Source organism: Erinaceus europaeus, chromosome 20, assembly GCF_950295315.1.
Source record: "Erinaceus europaeus chromosome 20, mEriEur2.1, whole genome shotgun sequence".
In the NCBI taxonomy this organism is placed as follows: domain Eukaryota; kingdom Metazoa; phylum Chordata; class Mammalia; order Eulipotyphla; family Erinaceidae; genus Erinaceus; species Erinaceus europaeus.
The window spans coordinates 50,443,397-50,469,961 of record NC_080181.1 but is presented as its reverse complement, the minus strand read 5'-3'; the positions used below and the strand labels follow the sequence as shown (position 1 = coordinate 50,469,961).

The 26,565-nt window shown below is 37.8% G+C and overlaps 1 protein-coding gene across 6 annotated transcripts in view; it reads left to right on the top strand.

The window, feature by feature from the left end:
- MCTP2 (multiple C2 and transmembrane domain containing 2) overlaps positions 1 to 26,565 on the top strand; it is a 228,140-nt gene that overhangs the window by 133,111 nt on the left and 68,464 nt on the right. For all 6 annotated transcript variants that reach the window (XR_009546603.1, XM_060179344.1, XM_007518040.3 and 3 more), the window contains 4 exons: positions 2,412 to 2,514; positions 17,060 to 17,161; positions 20,509 to 20,583; positions 22,874 to 22,993. Coding sequence is in view for 5 of the 6 variants with exons in the window: in XM_060179344.1 (XP_060035327.1) it covers positions 2,412 to 2,514; positions 17,060 to 17,161; positions 20,509 to 20,583; positions 22,874 to 22,993 (400 nt within the window). In the remaining variant the exon portion in view is untranslated. The remainder of the gene's footprint in view (positions 1 to 2,411; positions 2,515 to 17,059; positions 17,162 to 20,508; positions 20,584 to 22,873; positions 22,994 to 26,565) is intronic.

Here is a 26,565-nt window from a genome sequence, read left to right as displayed (position 1 = left end):
GGTTATTACTGGGCCATAGTATCTGCATGACAACTCCACCACTCCTGGTGGCCATGTTTGCCCCTCTTTTCTTTTCTTTTCTTTTCTTTTCTTTTCTTTTCTTTTCTTTTCTTTTCTTTTCTTTTCTTTTCTTTTCTTTTCTTTCCTTCCTTCCTTCCTTCCTTCCTTCCTTCCTTCGCTCCCTCCCTCCCTCCCTCTTTCTTTTCTTTTCCTTTCTTTCTTTCTTTCTTTCTTTCTTTCTTTCTTTCTTTCTTTCTTTCTTTCTTTCTTTCTTTCATTTTCCTGATAGAGACAGAGAGCAATTGAGAGGGAGAGATAAAGAAAGACTACCAGTGATGGGGCTTCCTTTCTTTTTGCAGGAGGCATGTCCTAATGTATGGTAATGGGTGTACGCCCAGAAATACTCATTTGAGTTAAAGGAGATTGTATATGAATTCCTGCCTTAAATTTCAAGAGTTTGTAAATTGCAAAATTATTTTAATAATGTCTTTAAGGCTCGTATTCTGTCAGAGTCCTTTAGAAAATGATTTGTCAAAGATACCTTGTACTCTAATTTATCTTCTCTGCAGTGATGTCTATACATTCAAACTCAAGTATTGGAGTTTGCTTTGATTCTGAGACCTCTGATATTCCATGGAGCCTTCTGTTGTGTTTGGGTGAAATGGTTGTATACTGCTATAGTAAAACTAAATAAATATTATATCTGTGATTACAGATGAAAGGACAAAGTTCATTTTTTTCTTCAATTATTGCCACCAGGGTTATCATTGAATCTTGGTGCTGGCACTGAGAATCCACCACTCCCAGTGGCCATTTTTTCCTTTTATAATTATTTCTTTCTATTGATAGCATAGAGCGAAATTTAGAGGTGTGGGAAGATATAGAGAAAGATGCACACCTGCAGACCTGCTTCATAGCAAAGTGAAGCTTTCCCCTTGCAGGTGGGGAGCAGCGGCTTGAACCTGAGGATGCCCACCACTCAGCCCCCCTAACGTTCATTTTGTTTGGAGTTTACATCCTGAGTAAAGAGCTCCCAAGTGTCTCTGAGAAGTAGATTGAATTGGCTAAGCGGGTTTGCAAATTGCAATCCATAAAAGTCTTTTTGTTCCACCCAAGTCTTTAGTTAATGGTTCCATTTTTCATCGTCCTTCTTCTTTTCTGGTTTTTAGAAGAGACAGAGGGAAAGGTGGGGAGGGAGAAGAAGAGGGAAAGAAATGGGCAGAAAAAACAAAATACTGAAGATTCCTTCAGTGTAGTGGGAAGGAGTCTGACTCAAGCCCTGGTTTCCTGAATGGCAAAGCAGTGCACTATACAAGTGAGCTATTTTGCTGGGCCTGTTTTTCATTGTTGTTGATATTTAGCTTCTGGCCTACACACAAAAATGTTCCTAAACATCAATACCACGTTTATTTACTAATTTGCTATTTGTTTATTTTGTATTATTATTATTATTGCCTCCAGGGGTATTGTTGGGGTTCAGTGCCTGCACCACAAATCCACTGGTCCTGGAGGTCATTTTCCCCATTTTTTTGTTGCCCTTGTTGTTGTTGTTATTTCTGTTATTGTTGTTGCATATGACAGAGAGAATTCAAGAAAGGAGGGGAAGACAGAGGGGGGAGAAAGAGACACCTGCAGACCTGCTTCACAGCTTAGAAGCAACCCCCCTGCAGCTGGGTAGCCGGAAGCTTGAACCGGATCCTTATGCCAGTCCTTGTGCTTCACACCATGTGCGCTTAACTCAGTCCACTACTTCCTGCCCTCCTTATTTTGTATTTTTATGAGAGACAAAAAGATAGGCCAAACTTCTACTCAACCCTGGTTTATGGTGGCACTGGGAATTGTACCTGGAACTTCAGGCTTGCAAATTCTGCTCTAACATATTGAGATAATTTCTTGACAGGTTTTTAATATTTTGTTAATGGAAAGCTTTTCACAGATCTCATAGAATAGTCATTATGATCAAGTTTTCTTTTTTAAAGGGACTCTTCATTAACGTATAGTAATGAAAATTTTATCTGGGCTCTTGCTACTTCGGAACTTACTATGCACCCACTGTCTTTTTGCCTTCCCTTTTCTGTCTCCTGTTCTCTTTCTTCATACTGTCTCTTTAACAAACTTACTCTCAAGTGCAGGTATGCATGGGAAGTGTCATGGTAGAAAAGTTGACTTTCTTTTTCTTTTTTTTTTTTTTTCCCTCTTCTTTCTTTCTTCATAGGGATGTCTGAATCTTCCATGATGGAAGGTTTGGGAATACAGTCAGTTTGATTTAATTTTTAGAATTTAATTAAATGGTAGTTTTATACTCTCAGGACTCACAGACTTAATTAGTTAAACTGTGTTTTCAGATCTTCACTGAACAGACTTCACTTGTGTGTTTTTCTATATGATCTGTGGGATGTTTCTTGTTTCAGTCCTATTAAAGATGTCCATGATGTTTTGGAAGTGACAGTGTTTGATGAAGATGGAGACAAACCCCCTGATTTTCTTGGAAAAGTTGCCATTCCCTTGCTGTCTGTAAGTCTCTTTTGTGAATAAGTGGGTCATAAGTCAATTTATAGTTCTAAGTTTCTATGGTTAGAATTATTTTATCTTTGCCAATGTGGAAGGGGGAAAATCTTCCTAGCTATATGCAGAAACAACTTTTATTTTTATTCAATATATATTAATCCTTTCAGATGAAAAGTAACAATTTTTTTCTGTGTGCCTTGTAATAATGACTTAGCCAACCAAAACTTTCTGACCAGTTATTCATCCTCAGTCATGCCATATTCACATGGGAGTTTCTTCTTGGTTTTTATATTTAAAATATTAAATATATACTTCTTTTTTCTTTTCTTTTTTTTTTGCCTCCAGTGTTATCTGGGGCTCAGTGCTTGCACTATGGATCCACTGCTCCTATGACCACTTTTTAATTATTTTTTCAGATAGGACAGAGAAAAATTGAGAGGGGAGGGGAATATATATATATTTATTTTTTTTTTGAGAGAGAGAGAGACACCTACAGTCCTGCTTCACCACTTGTGAAGCAACACCCCTGCAGGTGGGAAGCCAGGGGCTTGAACAGGGATCCTTGTGCTTCGTTATTTATTTTTTCTATTAAACTATATATATATATAGTTTAACATTATATATAATATATATTATATATTAATATATAATATATATTATATATTATATATAGTTTAATGTTAAACTATTAAACTATATATATATATAGTTTAATAGAAAAAATATATATATATAATGTATATAATGCGTATTTCTTGCCACCCATCTCTTCAAAGATTAATTGCTGGGAACTGCATGTTTGTTCTGTGTTCTACTAAAGACCACTTAACAGTTCTTTTGGTCTTTTTTTAGTAGCCATGTTTTCATTAAATCTCAAAGCAATGTTTTGTGGAAGAAAGCAAAGACCTCTCTCTTGAAAAAGGAAATCTATTTCTAGTAATCCAGTTAAAAGGTAAAATGCCAGAGTGAATCAAGAACTGAATGGGGGGGGGACCCTACAAAGCTCAGAAGCAGCAGCAGCAGCAAGTAGTATCCATAGATTAGGAAAAATAGAAAACTGTGGTCTGAATTTTTCTAATTGTTCATTAATGTTAGGATCAGATGTATATGCTTCTATATGACAGAATTTCAGTTCCTCTTCCAAAAACTAGTGTAATTTGTTGTGGGATTATTATGGCCTTACCAGTCAGTAAACTTTCATTTATTCCTTCCCATTTTTTTTTCCAAAGCTGCTATGTGTTTTTGAGGATGAAAGTGCCTATAATTGAACCAGGAGATGAGATCAGCTCACATGATGTTTACAGAGTAGGGACACCATTCCTCTCAGTGTCGTTGCTGGTTTGATCACTTGGTTAATCTCTCCCCGAGTTCTCATATCCTTGATGTTCCTTGAAGAGAGAATTGAGCAGCTGTTACTCAGTAGAGCCTGCCCCTACCAAATGCTCAGAGCTTTCCACAGCGGCCTGGCTGGCTAGAGAAGAGGAGATGGTAATTTGGGACACACCCCTTTTTTTATTAAATCTTTGTCAGTTATTCCTCAAAGAATATATGTACAAAGAACACAAGCGTTACTTAACAAAGGAGTCTAAGGGAATAAGAAACAATGGTTATTTTTTACAATTATCTCCCTCATTCACTTTTTTTCTCTTTTGAACATCTCTCCTCTGATCTGCATAGATAAATCCATTGTTGCATATTTTAGTCCTTGATGCCTGAACACTACCCAGTATCTTTTTAAACTTTATTTTGAGTATAAGAATTTTGTGTATTTGATTTTTCTTTTTTTAATCTTTTATTTATTTATTTATTTATTACAGGATAGAGACAGAGAGAAATTGAGAGGGGAGGGGAGATAAAGAGGGAAATAGACAGAGACACCTGCAGCATGCTTCACCACTTATGATGCTTTCCCCCTGTAGGTGGAGACCAGGGGTTTGAACCTGGGTTCTTCAGCACTTTAACGTGTGCATGCAACCTAGTGTGCCACCACCTGGCCCCATATTTGATCTTTCTATAATATCAACATGTTGGTCTCCCCTCCTCCATATAATGTACATTGTGTATGTGCTGTTGAATTAGATTCAAGAAACTTCCTTAGGCTCAGCTTCAGTACTATTGACACTTCGGGGTATCATTCTTTATGGAGGAAGATATTCTGTGTTATTTTGTGGGGCATTTAGTATCATCTCTGACCTCTGCCCACTAGATGACAGAAGATATTTGCAGACTTCATTCAGTGTCCCAAAGGGTCATAGTCATGTCTAATGGAGAGCCTCTGAACAGAAGTAATGCACTTTCAAATTTATCTTTCAACATTCAAGACAGAATGATTTGTGAAAGACTTCACCCCAACCCTCTAGCTGTTGTTAGGTTAGCAATAAGATGCCTTGGATGTATGTATTTATTATTGTTGTTGTTATTATTTAAAAATTTTACCAGAACACTACTCAGGTCTGTCAGTGTTACTGAAAAATCAAACCTGGTGCCTCTGGAAGGCAAGTCCTGGGAGCTTTTGTCATGCTTACTCTGTCTTTTTAAAAAATATTTTAAAAATTATCTTTATATATTTGGTAGAGACAGCCAGAAATCAAGAGGAAAGGGTGTGATAGAGAGGTAGAGAAACAGACACCTGCAGCACTGCTTCACCAATCACAAAGCTTTCCCCCTGCAGGTGGGGTCCAGGGGCTCGAACCCATGTCCTTTAGCATTATAATACGTGCCCTCAACCAGATGCCCACCACCCGGCCCCTTGTACTCACTAAGTCCTATAGTTGTTTATTTGATAAACATTTGCCCATGGTGCACTTTGTGCTAGGCCTTGCTGCGGGAGCTAATGATCTAACACTAATGGCAGAGAAGTACCTTCCTCTCCTAGACCGTATATTTTGGTTGTGGAGGGCAATAGATAGCCCCCCTTTTCCTGCCTCCCTTTTCTGTCATTTTCCCTCCTCTCCCCGCCCTTCACCCCAAGAAAAGCAATATGCAGTATGTTCAGCAGTTCAGTGTAAAGATCCTGGTTCGAGTCCCTGGCTCCCCACCTGCAGGGGAGTCACTTCACAGACGGTGAAGCAGGTCTGCAGGTGTCTATCTTTCTCTCCTCTTCCCTGTCTTCCCCTCTTCTCTCCGTTTCTCTCTGTCCTATCCAACAACAATGGTATCAGTAACTACAATAATAAAATAACAAGGGCAACAAAAGGAAAGAAATAAATATTTAAAAGAAAAAAAAAGAATAGGTGTTTGGTATGGGGTGTGGCATAATACACCAACGCCAAGGACTCTTGCAATTGATCTTGCAGTAGATCTCTGGACCTGTCCTGACATTCTGAGATCCACTATGGCATACACTGTGTAATTCAGTGGATTCCCTATGCAAAGTATGGATAAAAATATGATGGGAAAAATGCCAGGACTCACATTATCTGTTATCGGAAAATTGTTAGTTCATCAGTTGTCTGATTTTTCAACTAATGCTCACTTATTTAGAGCATATGCTTTAAAATCTAGAGGTTGAAACTGCTCTCAAAATTTGTATAGCTTAGTAAACTAGTAGCAAATCAATAACATTTTTATTCTGAAAAATTTATATCTAGAGTTTTTTATTTTATTTAATAGCTATTGAGTAAAGCTTAATGAACAGAATCTGTATTGTGCACTTAAGGTAAACTACATTATTCTCTCATAACCTGATTGGGATTACTTTATTATCATGAAAAAAAGAGAAAACAGGTACAGAATGGATTCAGTAGCTGGTAAATGATAGGGATTGGATTTGAATTAACAGGAGTTTCATTAGTGCCTGAGTTCCTAAGAGGACACCATACTGCCTTAGTGAGCACCTTCTCTACGTCCTTCCCCTACTAAACTAAGAAGATAGCAGGGATCTGGGCAGTGGCACACCTGGATAATTGCACAAATTGTAGTGTACAAGGACCCAAGTTCAAGTCCCCAATTCCCACATGCAGGAGGAAAGCTTCACAAGTGGTAAAGCAGGTCTGTAGATGTCTCTATGTCTCTCTTCCTCTCTCTATCTCCCTCTCCTCTCTTGATACCTGGCTGTCTATCAAATAAAAATAATTTAAAAAAATTTTTAAAAAACAGAAACTTTACTTAAGAAAGGAAGCGACATGGCTTTCTTGTGACACAAGAAATCTTGACCTAGTACATTCTGAAACACAGTTGTGTAACATATTATTGAGTACTTAAATGAGAAAAATAATCCAACAATTTCAATGGATGTGGGAAAGGCACTTAATAAAATTCAGCATATATTATTGATAATGAAAAACCAGTATAGTCAAGTTAGTAATTGATGGACACTATCTTAAAATGGTGAACATAATCTTTCAGAAGTACAATACTCCCGCGTCTGATTTTGTCTCTGTGTGTTTGTGTGTTTTATTTCTATTATCCATAGTCAACCATAATACAAAACATAACCCACAGTAAGATATTTTGAGTACATAACTTTCCTTAACTACACTGTTACTGTTATTTTTTTCCGTGCACAATGACCTCACCATTCCTAGCAATCTTATTTATTTACTTGTTGATTTTTTTTCTTTCTGATAGAGGGTAAGAAATAAAAAAAAAAATTGAGAGGGAAAGAGAAAGAGAGAGACACCTGCAGCATCTCTCCACTGTTTATGAAGTACCTACCCCCAGCCCCACTCCACAGGTGGGGATCAGGAACTTGAATCCAGTCTTTGTGCATGGTGATGTGTGTGCTTTGCTGGGAGTTCCACCACTAGCTCTGTTGGGTATTGTTAAAAAAAAATTTACTGATTTAATAATGATTGACAAGATTGTGGTATAAGAGGTATAATTCTCACCTCCAGAGTTCCATATTCCCTCCCCTCATTTAGAAGTTCCACTATTCTTTATTCCTCTGGGAGTATGGACTAAAAATCTTTATGGGGAGCAGAAGGTGGAAGGTCTGGCTTCTGTAATTGCTTCTCTGCTGGACATGGGTGTTGACAGGTCAATCTGTACCCCCAGCTTGTTACTATCTTTCCCTAGTGGGGCAGGGCTTTTCAGAGGTGGAGTTCCAGGACACATTGGTAAGGTCATCTGCTGAGGGAAGTTGGGTTGGTGTCATGGAAGCATTAACAACTTGGTGGCTGAAAACCACTAATATATAAAGCAGAATAATTTATTTAATAATCAGGAACCTAAAGGTAGAAATATATCAGAGGAAATTTGGGGTCTTTATACTGGAAGAAGTGAGGAAGCCTGTTGTAGGTATATTCCAAGGGTCCCATGGCTTTACTAATTTTTTTTCTAACTTCTGAACTTCAAAAAAATTTTTTTTAACTTTTTATCTATAAGAAGGAAACACATTGACTAACCCATAGGATAAGACGGGTAAAACTCGGGAGTCGGGTGGTAGCGCAGTGGTTAAGCGCAGGTGGCGCAAAGCACAATGACCAGCGAGAGGATCCCGGTTCAAGCCTCCAGCTCCCCACCTGCAGGGGAGTCGGTTCACAAGCGGTGAAGCCGGTCTGCAGGTGTCTATCTTTCTCTTCCCTCTCTATCTCCCCCTCCTCTCTCCATTTCTCTCTGTCCTATCCTACAATGAAGACATCAATAACAACAACAATATTAACTACAACAATAAAACAACAAGGGCAAAAACAAAAAAAAAAAAGAGGGATAAAACTCCACACAGTTCACACCACCAGAACTCTGTATCCCATCTGCTCCCCTGATAGCTTCCCTATACTTTAACTCTCTTGGAGTATGGACCCAAGGTCATTGTGGGATGCAGAAGATTGAAGGTCTGGCTTCTGTAATTGCTTCCCCACTGAACATGGGCATTGACAGGTCCATCCATACTCCCAGCCTGTCTCTCTTTTTCCCTAGTGGGGAAGGGCTCTGTGGAAGCAGAGCTCAAGGACACGTTGGTGGGGTTGTCTGTCCAGGGAAGTCTGGTTGGCATCATGCTAACATCTGGAACCTGGTGGTTGAAAAAAGAGTTAACATACAAAGCCAAACAAATTGTTGACCACTTATGAACCTAAAGTCTGGAATAGTGCAGGTGAAGAGTTGGGGGTTCTCCATTTTATAGATAGCTAGTACGCATATTTTAGTTAAATTCCAAAGGTCCTATGGCTATACTAGTTTTTTTTTTTCTTTTTCTTTTTTCCCCTGAGCCTGAAATCTGATATGCAGGTGGATCTAAGTTATTGTCTGGGGAGATGATGTCATGGCTGGAAAAAGGACCAGAAAGCTGGATCAGGGAAGAGAGTAGCTCTCTAATATGGGAAAGTGTCCCCTTGCAGGTGGGGAGCGTGGGCTTGACCCCAGGATCCTTGAGCAAGTCATTATACTTAGTATGTGCACTTAATCGAGTATACCACCACGTGACCCTCTATCTCTATTCCCCTTCCTTTCTAAATTATTTTATTTATATCCAAAATAAATAAGATATATTTTAAAAGTGACAAAAGAAAAAGGAGCAGTCAGTAATTAAGCCCTTTATGTCAAATTTAGCCATTTTAGTTCTAGTTTAATTAATATAACATTTGCAGCTACTTTTTATCTGATGATCTCTGATGCTTTCTGTAAATATAAAGAAAATAATAAAATATCAAAGTAAAAGTTCAGTAATGTTTAAACTAGACTGAAATTAAGAGAAAAACCAAAGTCATACCACATAAGATAACATTTCAAAAAACATTAAAACCGAAGTGGGAGAGATAGCATAAAGATTATGCAAACAGACTCTCATGCCTGAGGCCCCCAGGTCCTGGATTCAATCCCCCATACCACCATATGCTAGAGCTAAGCAGTGCTCTGGCAAAAAAAAAAAACAAAAAACATCAACAAAACAAACATAAAAATGCTTCAAAGTGTATATTACCAGAAAACAGACAAGAAAACATAGAACAGGAAAACCCATGAAAAATGTTTAAGAACAATGAGAAGTTCTAGAACTGTATTGCATGTCATGAAAGAGAGTTAAGTAGCTGGATCATTTAGTATACAGAAATTTTGACATGTCACTTCAAAAAGGAAGAGAGAAACTAAATGATAACACTTATAAGTAATCCTAGGAAACTTGGCCGCTTACCCATGGGGTAAAGCACATCACAGACTCAATAACAGTATACAAGATGAGTTAAAGACCAAACAAAACAAATTCCCTAAGTAAAGCTGTTAAGAAAGCATGAAAGTCATAAGAAAATAACAAACAAACAAAAGAAATAGCAATGAGATAGAACTAGCATAAGATGTCACCATGACCAAAGTGGAAATTACTGCCACAAACAGAAGACATCAAATAGAGGAATAAGAAAATAATAGTATAATATAAGCAGCTGGGTAAAATGAACACAGAAGATTGATTTTGTTTTTTTATCAGGATGGAAAAGACGGGGCCAATCTAGCAGAAAGTTTCATTCATAAAAGCATACATCCTGCTAGCTTATAAACATATGAATAGTTTGTGATTTACTCAGTTTGGATCAAGATTATAAAGAACACAGATGAAGGCAGGCCACGTGGCTGTCTTTTCCCTTAACTCTCTATACTTGTAAATGAATTGCTTACATTCTCTGTCTCTATTTCCTTCTGTAGGAAATACAGATAATTGTCATAAAACCTACTTGGGGGTGGGGAGGACTGTTGTAAGATTACATATAGTTTAGTTACAATCACACACAGTAAGTACTTAAAGTGTGAGCTGTCATCTTTATTGTCCTTGATTTAGAGATTTAAACCATCAGATTACTTTAATAACCAGATCAACATATATAGTAAAGATTTTTCACTCTCATTGATGATTAATATAGGAAAAAGACCCTGTCAAATTCTATTAGAGTATGGCTTGGGATAAGCCTTGTAGACAGCACCTTGATAAATGAATTAAAATTTATTATGAAAATACTGTGAACAGTATTTTCCAAGTTTGTACTTTAGAAGTGAGTGGGGCTGAGAGTAATAAGCCATGGTCACACAAATACTATTGATAAATCCGTTATGTGGGCATTGAATCCAAGGCTGGTTTCATAATTCCCCCTTTGTCCATTGTTAATAAACATGAAAAATAACATGTTCAGTCTCATTTGTTGTAAAAATATCTAGATTAAAACATTCTGAGATCATTTTATTCTTAGAAAGCTATTTTATACTAAGTAAAATGTCATAGAGTTGGCAAATTGCAAGAAATGGAAGACTTCATTCATTGGGACTAGGAATATTAATTAATACTCTTATCTTAGGGACAAATTGAGACTATTTACTAGAACTGCAAAATTAAACATATGATATGACTCAGCAAGTCTTAGTCTAAGAATTTACCTTTAGAGTGCAGTCCTGTGTGCTCAAAGATATCCATATGTAAAGTCATCAGTAACTGTGACTCTTAGAAACAAGAAACAATTTCAGTAATTTACTAGGGTTGTTACTTAAAACATTCCATACTGAAGTCTATTAAAAATGACTACTACTTTGCAGCATTGTTTCCCATAACTTTTTTTTCTTCCACCCATCACTGGGACTTTACTCCTCTGGGCTAATTTTTTAGACAGAAAGAGAAAGACAGGGGGAAAGGGGATATAAATTACACCACAGCACCAAAGCTTCCCGCATAGGAGGAAGGCCTGAACCTTGTTATACTTGCATGGCAAAGCAGAAATCCTCTTTGGTGAGCTGTCTTTGTTGGGCCACTTTGCCATCTTTTAAAAGATCCTATTATATGAATGAGAGAACTGGAGCAATTCTCTGGCATACATGGTGTTGAGAATCGAACTCCGGACTTACTGAATGCAAGTCCTGTGCTTTACCACCGAGCAGTACTCAGGCTACCATATTGTCTTTGCTTGTTTTTAGATAGGGGAAGATAGAGTCCACAACACTGATGCTCCCTTCAATGGGTTGGGAGTTGGGCACAAACCTGGTTTGTGCATCACAGCACTCTATCCAACTGAGCTATCCCACTGGTGTTTTTTTTTTAAGTAAAATATTAATTATTGAAAAGTATGTGAGTTAAAATAAGATATAGGTGATATTTAACAAGCCACTTCTATGTACTTGCCATTATTCTTACTGTATTTTGCTGAATATTTCACAAGAACTCTGGCATATATCATTTTTCACTTTATTTATCATTTTAAACATTGTTCAGTTTAGGAAGCTGAGCAACAGAGAAGCTATGTATCTTTCCCAGAGTTATCTAGTCAGTTTGAGGCAAAGGCAGAATATAAACTCAATTCTTTGGACTCTAGAGTCTCAAATTTTACTTGAAACACTGTGATTTTATTTTTGTAAGATAAATACAAATATATATATATATACACACATATATATGAAAAGTTATATATGTGTGTTTGTTATGGAGTCAGACATTTAGTGGCAACATAATGCAGTATACACAGAATTTGATTTATAATCCTGCATACCTAAAGCCTACATAATACTATAGACCAAGTTATATCAATAAATGATTGAAAAATAAAACAGTTCTTACAGAGAACTAAACTTAAACAATTTAAGACCTCGTTTTTCTACATTACTGAAAATTAATTCTATAAACATAGAAGTTAACGTGGGCCAATTTGTAAGTCAGTTATTTGTTGAGGCTTTTATCTTTCCCACAGAAATAGATTTACTGCAATCCTAATGATATTAGTGGAAAATACAAAGACTCTCCTTCATCCAAAATAAAAATGGATGAGGTATTTTTATGGCCCAGGTATAACAGATAACATTTGTATTTGCAAGTAAATATAACACCAAATCAACTGGGCAATGGAAAAATAGGTGTAAAATGCATTTGTTTTTTTTTAAATAACTGTTTACAGAATTCTTAGAATTAATCTGTATGTCAGGCTTAGGAGTGGATAAGAAATGCCAGCTACATTGAGGTTTTTTGCTGTCAGATCTGGGTTTGGAATCAGGCATCCATGGGATTGATAGGTTTGGGAGGGAGAAGAGATGATGGGGAGTGAGCTTGGTGCTGCCTCGCCTCTGCTGGCTGGTGGCTTACATCCCTTCAAGGCAAACAGTGAAACATTGTGAAAGTGGACATTTTAATTCCTCATGCTGTTTTGTAACTACCACTGTTGAAACAAAGCTGATTCCACATGGAGACAGGGATGTAAATTGCTATCAGATGAAATGCACTTAATGTCTTCTTGCTCAGCCAGGACTCAGTCATCATAACAGTGGTGTAGAGAGTCACTCCACATGTGTATCAGCAGGGACACACTGGTAGGTCATGGTGTCTTCACAGTATTCTCCCTCTTGGGTGGAATGAAGACTTGAATAGAGCAGTGCTTATTTACATCCAAATGATCCTTCATTTTCTCATAGGAAAGCTATCAGTGTGTGTTGTGTGTGGTGGCGGTGGTGGCGATGGTGGCGGTGGTGGTAGAGGGGGTCAACATGACTGTTTTCTTTGAATTTTTATCTGAAATGTGTATCTTTTCTCCCTGAACCAAAAAATAGCTTTATACTTATTCTGATTAATTTTGCTATTAAATCAATGGTGATCCATACATTAATGAATCATATAGTAAAATAAAAATTGTTTTAAGACATTTATTTATACAGAGAGGAAGGGAGAAAGACATATATGGCGAGAGAGAGACACCACAACACTGAAACTTGCTTCAATTCAGTGGGGTAAAACTGGATGAACACATGGCAAAGCAGCACACTATCTAAGTGGGCTATTTTGCTGTCTCTAAAGACTTTTAAATGGGAAAAATGTTTTTTTCTTTATTCTCACAACTCAACTGCTATAATACACTGATTATAAAATAATTTAGGGCTGGACAGAGGCATACCTGGTAGAGTGTACAAGCTGTATCGCTCAAGGACCCCAGTTCAAGCCTCTTGTCCCCATTTATAGGGGGGGAATATTTAGGAGCAGTGAAGTAGTGCTGCAGATGTCTCTCTATCTCTGTCTCCCTCTTCCCTCTCAATTTCTCAAATTAACTTCATATTTACTCTATTTGAAACCATGTAAGTAGGGCTGAGGAGATGCATAATGCACAATGTCTGAAGCTCTGAGGTCCCAGGCTCAATCTCTGACACCACCATAAATCAGAGTTGAGTGATACTCTGGTCTTTCTCTCTGTTTATCTCTCATTGAAATGAATGAATGAATGAATGAATATAAATTGATTTAAAATTTTTACATAGAAAAACTCAGATCAAGGGACCAGGCAGTGATACACTTGGTTAAGCACACACATTATAGTGCTGAAGGACCTGGGTTCAAACCACTGATCCCACCTGCAGGGGGTAAGCTTCACAAGAGGTGAAGCAGAGCTGCAGGTGTCTCTCTGTCTCTCTCCCTCTCTGTATCTCTCCCCTGCCCTTTCAATTTCTTTCTGTCTCTATCCAATAATAAATAAATAAAAATAAAGACCTAGTATTGTTATGTGGAAAACTGAGGAATGTTATGCATGTACAAACTATTGTATTTCCTGTTAGCTGTATTATCCCTGAATAAAAATAAAATAAATAAAAACAAATGTTAAAAGATTAAAAAAAAATAAAAAAGAGAAACAGAACAATTTGAAGATGACTTCAGCTCGGTTTAAAATCTAAACGAGATCATCTTCTCTGTGACTTGACCTCTGGCTCCAAACACAGGATTCCCATATTCTTTTCACTCATTGGATAACATAACTAGGCATGAACTGCTAGCATGTTCTTGAGAAAAGCTCTTGATCTATCATACTGCTCCTTAAAATGAGTTAAAGGGACCTGACTATGTTCACGTTCCAGATCTTCCAAACTAGATTTAATTTATATTAATGACTGGCAGAGGTATTCTCATCCAGCTGTTCCTTCTCATTTTGTACTCTTCATCTGTGAAGAAGGAAGTATACAAAGATGTATGAGAAGTTAAGTCGAAGAGTTTTCCTGCAACACTAAAGTGAAAGCCATTATGTTAGTTATTATCCAGTGATCCTCTGACTTGAGTGAGATGAAATCCTCTGAGATGTCACACAGGAAAACTCAACAAATGGACATAGAAAACCCCTTTTTTGTCATAATTGAAAGCCGTGCCATTCCTTTCTGCCTTAGCAGGCAAAACTCTCAAACTCACACTTAGGTTATCCTTGAAGTGATTCGTACCTAAGAAGATGAAGTGTATCTACAGACAATTGCCTCTAAATTTTCTCTCTTCATGATTTTTTAATTGCCCTATATGACAGAAACTTTAAAATTACAAACTGAAAGAAACAATTTTCAGGATTCTAAAGTTAAGTAATAAGAAAATATGTTTACTGTCCATTTCCTATTATTAACTTGCTCTTTTATAGGTGTTTGGAGAGTGGGGATGCTATAGACCATATAATCTACATTTTTGTGTTAAAATTCAGCTACATAAAGATTGCAGAAAAGGAAAACATCTTTAAAATAGTTTCTTTGGATGAATTTCACTGTGTAATGGTAGTGCTAAATATTCAAATTCAGTAATCTGTTCTTAGTCCAAACATATTCTAATTATAAAGTAGTATCTTTCTTTTCTCCTTTATCCTTTACGTTCCCCACCAAATACAGTGCACATAGGCAAGGAATTTCGAACACTTATATTCAAGCATGTTTTTAAGACTGTGAACTCTTAGTAACAACTAAGAAAGGAAACCTGGCAATTCTTATTAAATTTCAATCTAAGGAAAAGTGGTTATGGTATTTATGGACATTCAAAGAATATTTAGTTTTTTATGTATTTTTCCATACATTTGAAAATTTTTATAACTTTGGCACTAGTACATTTTAAGATAATTTCATCTTATAAGGCCAAGCATGAATATCCTTAATTATATCTGTTACTCTGGGGTTCTAGGCAGTGTCTGTGCTTTGCTGACACAGAGAATGCTAGGACATTTAGAAAGAGGAAGAGGTCATCTACCAAATCAAAAGAGAACAACCAGTCTCTTGTACTATAAAATGTTTCTTTTTTGCTATCATACCTCTTGTTCTTCTGACTTTAAAAACCTTTTAAGAAATCATGGAAATTTTAAGATAACAGTACAATGATGGGAGAGGGAGGGAGTTTGAAGAAAAGCTAAGTTGGATCCAAGTCAGCTGGCAAATTGTCATGCTGTTTTTGTATTTATTTCTTTCAACTTTAACACCCACAAGTTATTAAGTGAGACTGAATAAAAGAGGAAGCACCGAATCCTGTTTGGACACCGTCAAGGAAGGAAAGCAGGTCTTTATGGGGGCACCCTCTTCCGCTGAACTACTGGCCAGGAAAACCATCTTTCTGTTTAAAACCTATTCAATGGGAGAGAGGTGGGGTGACTCTGGGAAGGAAAGTGACCTCTCCCTTGTAAAGTGGAATTTCTCTGCTACCCCCGTGACATATTCAACTCATTTCCACCATTGTTTATTAAGAACGCTTATGCTGAATGATTGGAGTGACAGCAATAGTCATTTAAAATATGACTCCGATTTCATGCCCTCGAATTCCCTATGTTATTTCCAATTCTGATTATTAGGATTCCAAATAAAGCTGCTGGTAATCTTGGGTTTTGCTGATGCCTTGTTAGAGTCGATCAGGGATGCTTCTTAAAAGGCAGCAATGCAATCAATATGGATGTCACTGCTGTGTATAATGAAAGCACTGCTATTATTGAATAAAAAAAATGCCTTAATGACAACTGAGCAGTTTCCAAAATAATACAGTATGTGTCTTCTTAGATGCATTATAAACTGTGGTTCTTAGGTAGATAAGCATATGCGGCTGATGGGACTTTCTGGTCAATAGAGGCTGTGCAAGACTGGTTTATTTTTGAATCTGGAAGATTTTTTTGGCACTTTGGGTACTTTAATATCTGAATTTTTTTAAATCTGGCTTTTGCCTTGTTGATTGCCTTACTTAGTTTGCATTGTTTTAGATATGAAACAGAGATCATGTTTTACAGTCTCTTTATTCATGTTTAAAGAATGTTTCTGCAATTACTTTGCAATAATTTTAGAGAAAAAGGCATAAAAAAAACAGAGTTCCCATTATCTCTCATCTGGTTTCCCCTCATGTTAACATTGTTATAGTACATTTGTCAAAACCAAAGAATGGATGATATGTATTGCTATCAACTGAACTCTGGCTTTTATTTCGATCTCACCAGTTTTTCCACTAATGTATTTTAATGTATTCTGTTCTAGGATGCAACTCAAGCACTGTGTTATATTTAGCTATTTTATCTCCTGGATCCCTTCTGATTTGTGATGGGTTCCTAATTTTGCCTTTTTCCCATGGCCTGGAATATTTTGAGAAGTACAGACGAAGAATTTTGAAAAATATTCATTTATTTAATAAAAAAATGTGTCGGGGATTTTTTCTTGAAGGGAAAAATCCTATGTAGACTGTCATAATTTGGACCACTAATTTTCTGTCAATGCATTAGTTTCAGCCTGGTGATGGTTACTTTATCTTATTGGCTTTAGCAGTACTTTAGAATTTGAAGTTGATTTATGGTCCATTTAAAATGGCTCTATTTGTGTTGGAATGCTCAGCTTCTCCAACATTTGAGTTCTAAGTTTAAACCACATAGAAAGTTTGTGTTTCATTTTCTATTTATGACAGATTAGGGATGGACAACCAAACTGTTATGCATTGAAGAATAAAGACCTGGAACATGCTTTTAAAGGAGTTATTTACTTGGAGATGGATCTCATATATAACCCAGTAAGTTTGACTAGGCCATACTTCCCACCTTCTTCACATCTAAAGTAAGAAGTGACCAATCTAGGAAGACTGAAGTCAGTGCAAAAATGCTTCCATATCGTTGCACTTAGAAATGGACAATATTTTAATACAAAAAAATCAATATTTATACTCCAAATGTTAACGTGTTAATTCTACAGAATAAGTGGGGTTGGTGGTATTTAATTGTCAATAAATTGAAATGTAGGGGGTCGGGCGGTAGCACAGCGGGTTAAGCGCACGTGGTGCAAAGCGCAAGGACCAGCGTAAGGATCCAGGTTTGAGCCCCGCTTCACAGGCAGTGAAGCAGGTATGCAGGTGTCTGTCTTTCTCTCCCCCTCCTCTCTATATTTCTGTCCTATCCAACAATGAACGACATCAACAACAATAATAATAACCACAACAAGGCTACAACAAGAAGGGCAACTAAAGGGGGGAAAATTGCCTCCAGGAGCAATGGATTCATGGTGCAGGTACTGAGCCCCAACAATAACCCTGGAGGCAAAAAAAATTGAAATGTAAAATTACAAAAGCAGAAAAATAGAGGGTCATGCAATGATGCACCTGGTTGAGTGCATATATAGCCATGAGTGAGGACTTGGGTTTAAGCCCCAGGCCCTCACCTGGTTGGAATGGAGGTTCAGGAGTAGTGGAAAGACACTGCAGCTATCTTTCTTTCTCTCTCTCCCCTTCCATTTCTCTGTCAAGAAGGGAAGGAAGAATGGGAAACGTGGGGAGAGGAGGCGAGGGGTGGGGATGTGTAGGAAGGGGAGAAAAGGCCTCTAAGAGTAGTGGATTAATTCTGCAGACACTGATGCCCAGCAACAACCGTGGTGGAAATTAAACAAAGAAAAAATTGAAAATAAAGAGCATTGTTGTCTTTTACCTTCATTACCTGTAATTTTCTTTCAAGGCAACCTTTGACTATTGGATAGTGATAAACCCCTGGCATTTCCTTTAGTTATTAAAACAAATGTCCTTTTAATAACACATAGAAAACTGCAACTAAATGGGGACTATTTTAATACCTTAACATGCAGCTGAATATACAGTTTGTAAATATACCTTAATTTGACAGTTGTTAGATATGAATCTAAAATTGATTTTTAAGCATGGTTCTGTTATTTTTTTATTTGAATATATATTTATATATATAATTATATATAATCATTCTTAAACCACACCCATCTCATCTATAGTAATTTTTAGTTCTGGTTTCTCAAAACTGGAGGTATACTTTAGGAAGTAGGCAGAACAATATGAACATAGAATTCTACACTGTTTTCCATAGAAGCATTACCTCAAAAATAGTTTCTTTTCAGTGACTCACCACATTTATTTATTTATTTATTATTTTTTATTATCAGCAGGCTTTTCACTAGGGCTCAGTGCCAACACTATTAATCCACTGCTCCCAGTGGCCTTTTTTTTTTTTTTCTTTCTACTTAATTTTTATTTGACAGGACAGAGAGAGATTGAGAGAGGAGGGGGAGATAGGGAGGAAAAGAGAAAGATAGGCACCTACAGACCTGCTTCACTGCTCATGAGGCATCCTCTCTGGGGTGTGGGGAGTGGGGACTTGAACCTGGGTTCTTGGCCACGGTGATATGTGCACTTAACCGGGTGCGCCAGTCTCTGGCCCCCATGGCTGACTTTTAGAAGGCTTTATTGAGCAACACTGAGGTCAGCATTTCTTATACTATGATTTTATTTCAATCATTTGTGTAATCATCTATAAAAATGTCAAATTACCATTATTAAAAGCAGTCCAAACAAGTTTGGGAATAAGCATGCCAGCTCTTGGTAAGCATAAAGTTTGACTGTTGTGAGCAGAGATTTCTGGACAGTGGAGAAGCTGCCTGCTATCTGTGAGCATTCAGTGTGTGGTAGAACATCAGTGGGAGTTTCTAGAAATTGAGAAGAGCTCAAGATAATAGAGTTAGTAGAAATGAGAGAGAAACTATGCTGGTATTGATTAGCCACCTATATAGCATGCTAAATGCTGACATTATTCCGTTTAATACTCTCAGTGAATCTGGTAAGTAGGTATCACTGATGCCATGGAATTAAGTAGAAGGGCTGATTTGCTAGTCAGTGAGTCAGAGTGCAATTCCAGGTCCTGCTTACTCTGCAGCAATTCTGTGTTTCCTGTTTAGTGTCATTAAGATATTGCTCATAAAATCCATGGCTGGGGAATTTTCTGTTTTGTTTCTGGTAATGCTAGAACCCTGAGCACAGTCTTTAGTCCAGAACAGTGTTTCCTTTTCTTTAACATTCATTTTCCTTTCCTACCAGCAAGATCTTAGATGTACACAACCCAGAGAGGACCTTTCGTGTGTGTGTGTGTGTGTGTGTGTGTGTGTGTGTGTGTGTGTGTGTGTGTGTGTGTGTGTAAATCGTGTATAGACTTAAAACAGGTATAGCCTCACTTTAAGGAGAGAAAAACACACAAGTAGAAAATACATTATGGAAGTGGTGACAGTTCTAAAGAACTTTAGTTGATTCTTTGAGGTTTTCTCTTTTTATTTCCTACAAAATTGAGCTAAAATGACTCATCTACTTATCTACTGGGCCCTTCAGGAGAAAGGTTATCTCTCTCTCTCTGTCTTTCTGTCTCTCTGTCTTTCTCTCTCTCTCTATATATATATATATATACATACATACATACATATATAAATTCAAAAGTGTTGTTCACTGCAAAGGGTTATTGGTGGGATTAAAAAAAAAACACTTCAGAGAGTTGAGTGGTAGCACAGTGAGTTAAGCACACATGGTGCAAACCGCAAGGACCGGCGAATGAATCCTGGTTCGAGTCCCCGTCTCCCCACTTGCAGGGGAGTCGCTTCACAGGTGGTGAAGCAGTTCTGCAGGTGTCTATCTTTTTCTCCTCCTCTCTGTCTTCCCCTCCTCTCTCCATTTCTCTCTGTCCTATCCAACAACGACGACATCAATGACAACAACAATAAAACAAGGGCAACAAAAGGGAATAAATAAATAAAATGTTTTAAAAAAAACACTTCAGAACTTTGATGTGACTGGAGATTTTATTTGGAGGAGACTTATATCTGAACTTTATGACTCCAGTCTCTGAATGGGTTGAAATCTCTCCATTGAGAGTCTCTCAGATCCATTCTGACCTCACCAACTGGTGCTCATGAATTGAGATCCCTAAACACACACACAAGACAGACGTCACCATCCCTCTGCCCTTGACTAGGACTTCAGAGGCACAAAGCACTGGTTTCCATGTCAGCCCCAGTCACTAAGAAGAAAGAGAAAAATAAAGTCCATATAAGCATTTGTCCTTTTTAATAATCATGTCTTTCTAGGTCAAAGCAAGTATCAGGACCTTTACACCCAGAGAAAAGCGCTTTATTGAAGATAGCCGCAAGCTGTCCAAAAAGGTAGGTGGACACAGCGACTTGTAAATACATTTGGCATTCAGCAACAAAAAAGGCTGATTTGATAGCACAGTTGCATCATCCCTCTTCTCTCTCTGTCTTTCCCTCTCACCCTTTCTCTTCTCTCTCTTCTTTCATCTGTTTCTTTCTATTTGTCTCCCTTATTTTCCCAAAGTAAGAGCCCAGGAGTCTCAATGAGAAAGGCAAAACTTAAAAAGGTATCAGTGGGATGGAGTAAAATGTGCCTATCTCTTGATCATTTCCTTTTTTCCTTTTTTCTTTCCTTCTTTCTTCACTCTTTCATCACCGAGGCTTTACTGCTCTGGGCTAACTTTTTCAGATAAAGAGACACAGAAAAAGTGGTTGAGAGAGAGTGGAAAGCACCAGAGCACCAAGCTTTCTCTGGTGTGGTGGGGCCCGGGCTTGCACCTGGGTTATACACATGGCAAAGCAGTACACTTTTCAAGTGAGATATTTTCCAGTCTGATCATTCCTTTTTTTTTTTCTTAAGATCTATTTATGTTTTTGAGAGAGGAAATAAGAGAGAACAATCAAAGCACCACTGTGGCATATGGTGGTGCTGGGCATCGAACCTGGAATCTCAAGCATGTGAGTCCTATGTTATTGATGCTAAACCATCTCTGTGGTCTCTGATCACTCTTATCAGCAAGAATTCCTGGCATCAACACTCCATAAATGCTTTCCTGAATTTACTTACCCTTTCTTCACTCCTTGAGTCACCACCATTCTTGTCTTCTTCCTGTGTAATTGCAGGGAGGTGTTCTGTCAAGTTCATAGAGGAAATAACACAGCACATCTTTAGATTTAAATGTTCTGACCTTGGATTCACCCTCAGCTGCTCCCACCACTTCTGTATTTGCTAAGTTGGGGCACATTGCCATCTTACCTCATAATGAATCAAGGAACGATCTGTGCGCTCTCTACTCCTCTCATCATTTCAACATAAACAGCACAATGAAGATCAGGGCCCAATAGGGAAAGTTTCCCATATTTATTTATTTATTTTGACACGACCTTTACATTTCTTTTCAGAGTCCCTCCCTTCCCTGTCCTAGTTAGACACAAATCAGGATTTCACTCTGTACCTATTGTCCTTCTTTAGTTGTCTAACACAGAACAAAATGTCCCTTTTTAAAGTGTTTATTACTTCCACCTCTTCCTGTGGGGTGAGCAGCTGTGGATTTCACAAAACAGTGAAATTATAAAGGCATCTTATCATCCTTTTGTTTCCCCTGAACTTGTGGGCACACTTAAACGTCTTCTAAAGGATCATCCAAATGTTGTGTTTCAGTCTGCCATAATACCGAGTGTAATATTTATTTTGTGTAATCTGAGTGAATGCTTCAGTTTTTTTTTTCAAACATATTATTGTTGCCTTTTGCTTTGCGGAATTGAAAATTAAAACCCGAATGGAAGTAGATGGGGCAGCTGCTTTGAAAACACATTGAAATGAATCTGCCTCCAACTGGGAGAAAAGACATTTCCTTTGTCAAATAAAACCTCCATGTGCGGGTGACCTTGGGTTCTCAGGGTGCTAGAGCTGGGATTGAGATCCTATGCCAGTGGTATCTGAGGACACCCTTCCCTATGTGTCTCTTATACTATATAAATCCCTCACATTTTCAAAAATTTGAAATCTGTGCTAATGGTAGTAATATATGACAGAGTTTTTTCAACCCTTTGAGTCTCTGCATAGTCCACAGAGTGTAATAATGTCAGCCTTGCTGTATAAGAAAGAGAGTGAGAAATTTGCTCCTACCTCCGTTTGTAGAAGTAGGAGTTGGGAGAACTAGATTCCCTTCCAAGAAATATAATTTCCTGTAGACTGTTTCTCCTGGACTAAATCAGCTAGAATACCTGGATATTTGTCTTTTCCCTTCAGAACTCAAGAGCACAAAACATCCCTAAGCATTCTGCTTGTTTCTGTGCTTTGTATCGCTTAATAATCTACACAGGCACAAGTGTGCGAACACACACATTTATATACACACACCAAATGCCTGTCTACTATAACTTTTACCAACTCAGCTTTACATAGAATGAAGATTATTATTAAAACAAGATCTTCTTTATTAAGAGTTGAAAAACACTTTATTTTCTCTGAATAATTATATTTTTAAAAGTTTTATAAGTATTAGGATTTTCCTTTCTACTTTTTTTTAAACTGGAAACTATACAACATCATTTTAATTTATAATTTAAATGATCAAGATGCTTGATCTATAGAAAATATTTAGAGTATTTAAATCTAGTTCCTTTTTTTTTTAATAAGATCTTATCAAGAGATGTAGATCGTGTGAAAAGACTCACCATGGCAATATGGAATACACTACAGTTTCTTAAAAGCTGCTTCCAGTGGGAATCTACATTGAGAAGTACAGTAGCATTTGTGGTAAGCTTCTTTTCTTATGTTCAAGTAATTTACTTTGAGTACTAAATCCAAATGCGGATGAATTTTGTTTTTTCATTACCGACAGGAAACAGAATGAAATATAGCATAACTAAAGTTTTCACCTGTAAGGAAACTTCAACACAAAAAATAGTATCCACTCATCTTTCAAAAATATGTGACAGCATAGGTGATTATGTAGGGAATGTCTTCCTTAACCCATTTATAAGTCCAATTTACTCTTGGAAATTCCTTAAATCATCCAAATCTCACTTATACCATTGCTTGTTAAGATTAGGAGAGCCAATTTTCTATGTGTTTTGTAACTATAAAGATTTATTTATTTTAATGATAAAGACTAGAGCACCACTTAACTCTAGCTTGTGGTACTGACGGGTTGAACACAGCGCCTCCAGGTCTTGGCAGAAAAGTCTGGTGTGGAACCATTCTGTTATCTCCCCAGTTGAAAGGTGTATCTATGAATTGATTCATTTGTTTGTTTTAATGAATGAGACAAACCAGAGCATCACTCTGCAGTGACTTAGTAGTGGTGCCAAGAAGTGAAATTGGGACCTCTGGGATTTTAGCCATGTAAATTCTGTGCTCTAACACTTTGAGCTGTCTTTCTGGCTAAATAATGTTTAATGTTTTGTGGCTTTTAGTCAGGTTCATATAGGCTCTTATGTATCAGTGACTACCAATATTCTTTTTTTTTTTTTTGCCTCCAGGGTTATCACTGGGGCTCCGTGCCTACCCTGAATTCACTGCTTCTGGTGGCCATTTTTTCCCATTTTGTATTGGATAGAAAAGAGAGAGATTGAGAAGACAAAGAGGGAAAGAGAAAGATAGACACATACAGGCCTGCTTCACAGCTTGTGAAGCGACCCCCCTGCAGCTGGAGAGCCAGAAACTAGAACCAGGATCTGGATACAGGTCCTTGCGCTTTGTACTATGAGCACTTATCCCAGTGCACTACCACCTGCCCCCCCCCATATTATTTTCAAATAGCAGTTGGAAACAGACATTAAATTTGTTTTAGTTTTTTAAGTAAATCATTCATATGCTTTGATATCAAACAGTATATTTGTATCAAATCACTTGAGACATAACTAACTGCTACTCTTTACATTGTGACTCCACACCACATGGGAGAACCAGTAAGTAACATATGTGAAATGTCCTCTTATCATATTGATCCATCCTGTGGATATAGTAAAAATACAGAATCTCAGGTCTACCTAAATCAACCACTGACTTGAAAGTTGGTGTAGTGCCCTCACGTCACATCCCGGCTGTTCTCACTTGTCTACGAAGGGGCTAGGCCGTCATCAGATTGGCTTGCCCTTGATCAGATCACACAGGAGGAGAAGCCAAGTACCCCAACTGCTAACCTGTATGTTTCATCTTATGTCATTCATTACAGACTGTATGATGATTACAATAGAGTGAAATGTGTGGCCCGAGTCACCAGTATTCAGAAAGTCATGGTTATGGTCTTTCTTGATTCTTGCTCTTACAGTTACATGCTTATTTAAATAAAAACTAGCTCAATATGATCAATGGGTTCAAAGTCACTACCAACCTTATTGCCAAGCAAATATATTTCAGCTCCATGAGAGGCTTTCTTTTAGAACATTCTATTTGGTATAGTTCATTGTCATTTTATTGCTTTAGGATATCAGAGCACCTATGATGGCTGCAGCTTTCATATTTACTACTCCATTCTCTGGTCTGGGGTTGCTAAAACATTGACCTTCATAAATGCATTAATTAATAAGAAGTGTGTTACTTTGAAGCTGCCTTTGTTTCGGTGTTTCTTCATGCTCTTCTCTTTCTTGAATTTCTCTCAGCTGGTATGTTTGGCTTTTGAACTCATCAGCCTCTCCACCTCCACTTTAAAACTTTCCATGGAATGTTCTTTGCAACTGTGGGCAAGAGAGGAAAACCAACACAATCGGTGGCTTCTTCCAGTCAGCCACCCCAGCTGGCTCCTTAGAGGAGGAGAGGATTTCCTTTTTCTTGAGCTGAATTTCTGGCACTGACATTTTTAGAAAAACAGAGATCTGTTGCCTGGGATTCTGTAAGGGAATGACAGAAATGATTAATGGGCTGCTGACCTGATCTGAAGAAAGATTAGAACAAATGAATAGAAATGGGTTGTTGAATAAGGGGCCTTTGGGAAGAATGCCTGGGCGGTGGGGTCACTTCTGCCTGTTCCCAGGGCTGGCCTCCTGGGGGCGCCAAACGACAGAGAACTCTGCAACCTGGCAGTCACAGGCTGTCAAAATGTCCTTTCAAATCTCCAAGGCCCGTAGCAGGGAAGAAAGGTGGTGCTCTTCCTGCAGGTTTGCAAACATGCAGTCTTGCAAGGGTACTTGGGGTGATGAGACTGTGGGAGGTCCCACCGTGTGTGTGTGTGTGTGTGTGTGTGTGTGTGTGTGTGTGTGTGTGTGTGTGTGTGTGTGTGTTTTCTCCACTGTAAGTAAAGTTACAGAGGCAATTAGGGGTGATACATGTACAAATGTTCTTTCTGGGTTGCCCAGAAGAGGGCTGGAGTGAAGAGCACATACTTAAACACTTTCAGTTTTCAGTTTCAATATGAAACTCTACCTACAGATGATTATCTCCTATCTATTTTTCCAGTTGTGGTGTCTCTCTGAGGTCCTGCAAATATAGAGATGTGGATTTCTCCACAAACTGAAGAAGTAGAATTTCATTAGATACTATTTTATTACTACTTTGATTATGGTCATTCCAGAATTATTACCACTTTGTAACAGGCACATATATGCATTTATGATAAAAATAATATCTATTTAGTTTCCACTTCTAATTTTTAAAAAATTACAAGTTTTTTGAAGGAATTTATCTTAGATATATTGCTTGTAGGTTTATGCTAGCTTCCAGAAGAGAACTGGTGGATGGTTGCATACCTGTGGGTGCCCCCTGGGTGTCATGTTGTCTGCATAACTGTGTTATCTTAGCTATAGATAGTTGCGTTCCCAAATGGCAAAGAGAGAAGTAGAAAGGCTTCTGTTCTGAAGTTCAATTTTTTTTCCTCTTCCTTGATCCACTATGGAGAATGCCTATTTTTCATGCTAGTGCTCAGTGATGTTTTACTGAAGACAGAAAGCTACTCTTGATCTCTTGTCATAAAATTCTTTCATGCTTCAACCATTAATATAGGCACAGAGGGGCAGAACAATTGGTCTCCCAGAGAAGGGTCTTATACCAAGAACTAGTGAAGCCACAAGGCTACATCTGAAACCCCTCTTTCACTAGAAATGAGAAAAAGTAATATTTGAAGGTTCACTGTGTGGGTGTGAACAAAACCACTTCCGTTGAACCAGTCCATGGCAGGGCTCTTCCTCCCCGAGGAAGTACAGGAAGTAATGATAGCACCACCAGCTAAGGGCAGAACTGAGGGGACTTTTTCTCATTTCACTCTTGTCTCATAGCATAAAATAGCCCAGGAACATGACATTGAAGGTATCTATTTACAGATGATAAAAATCAGAAACATTATAGGATCATGTGTCTCCTCAACCCCATCTCTATTTAAAAAGAAATCACAA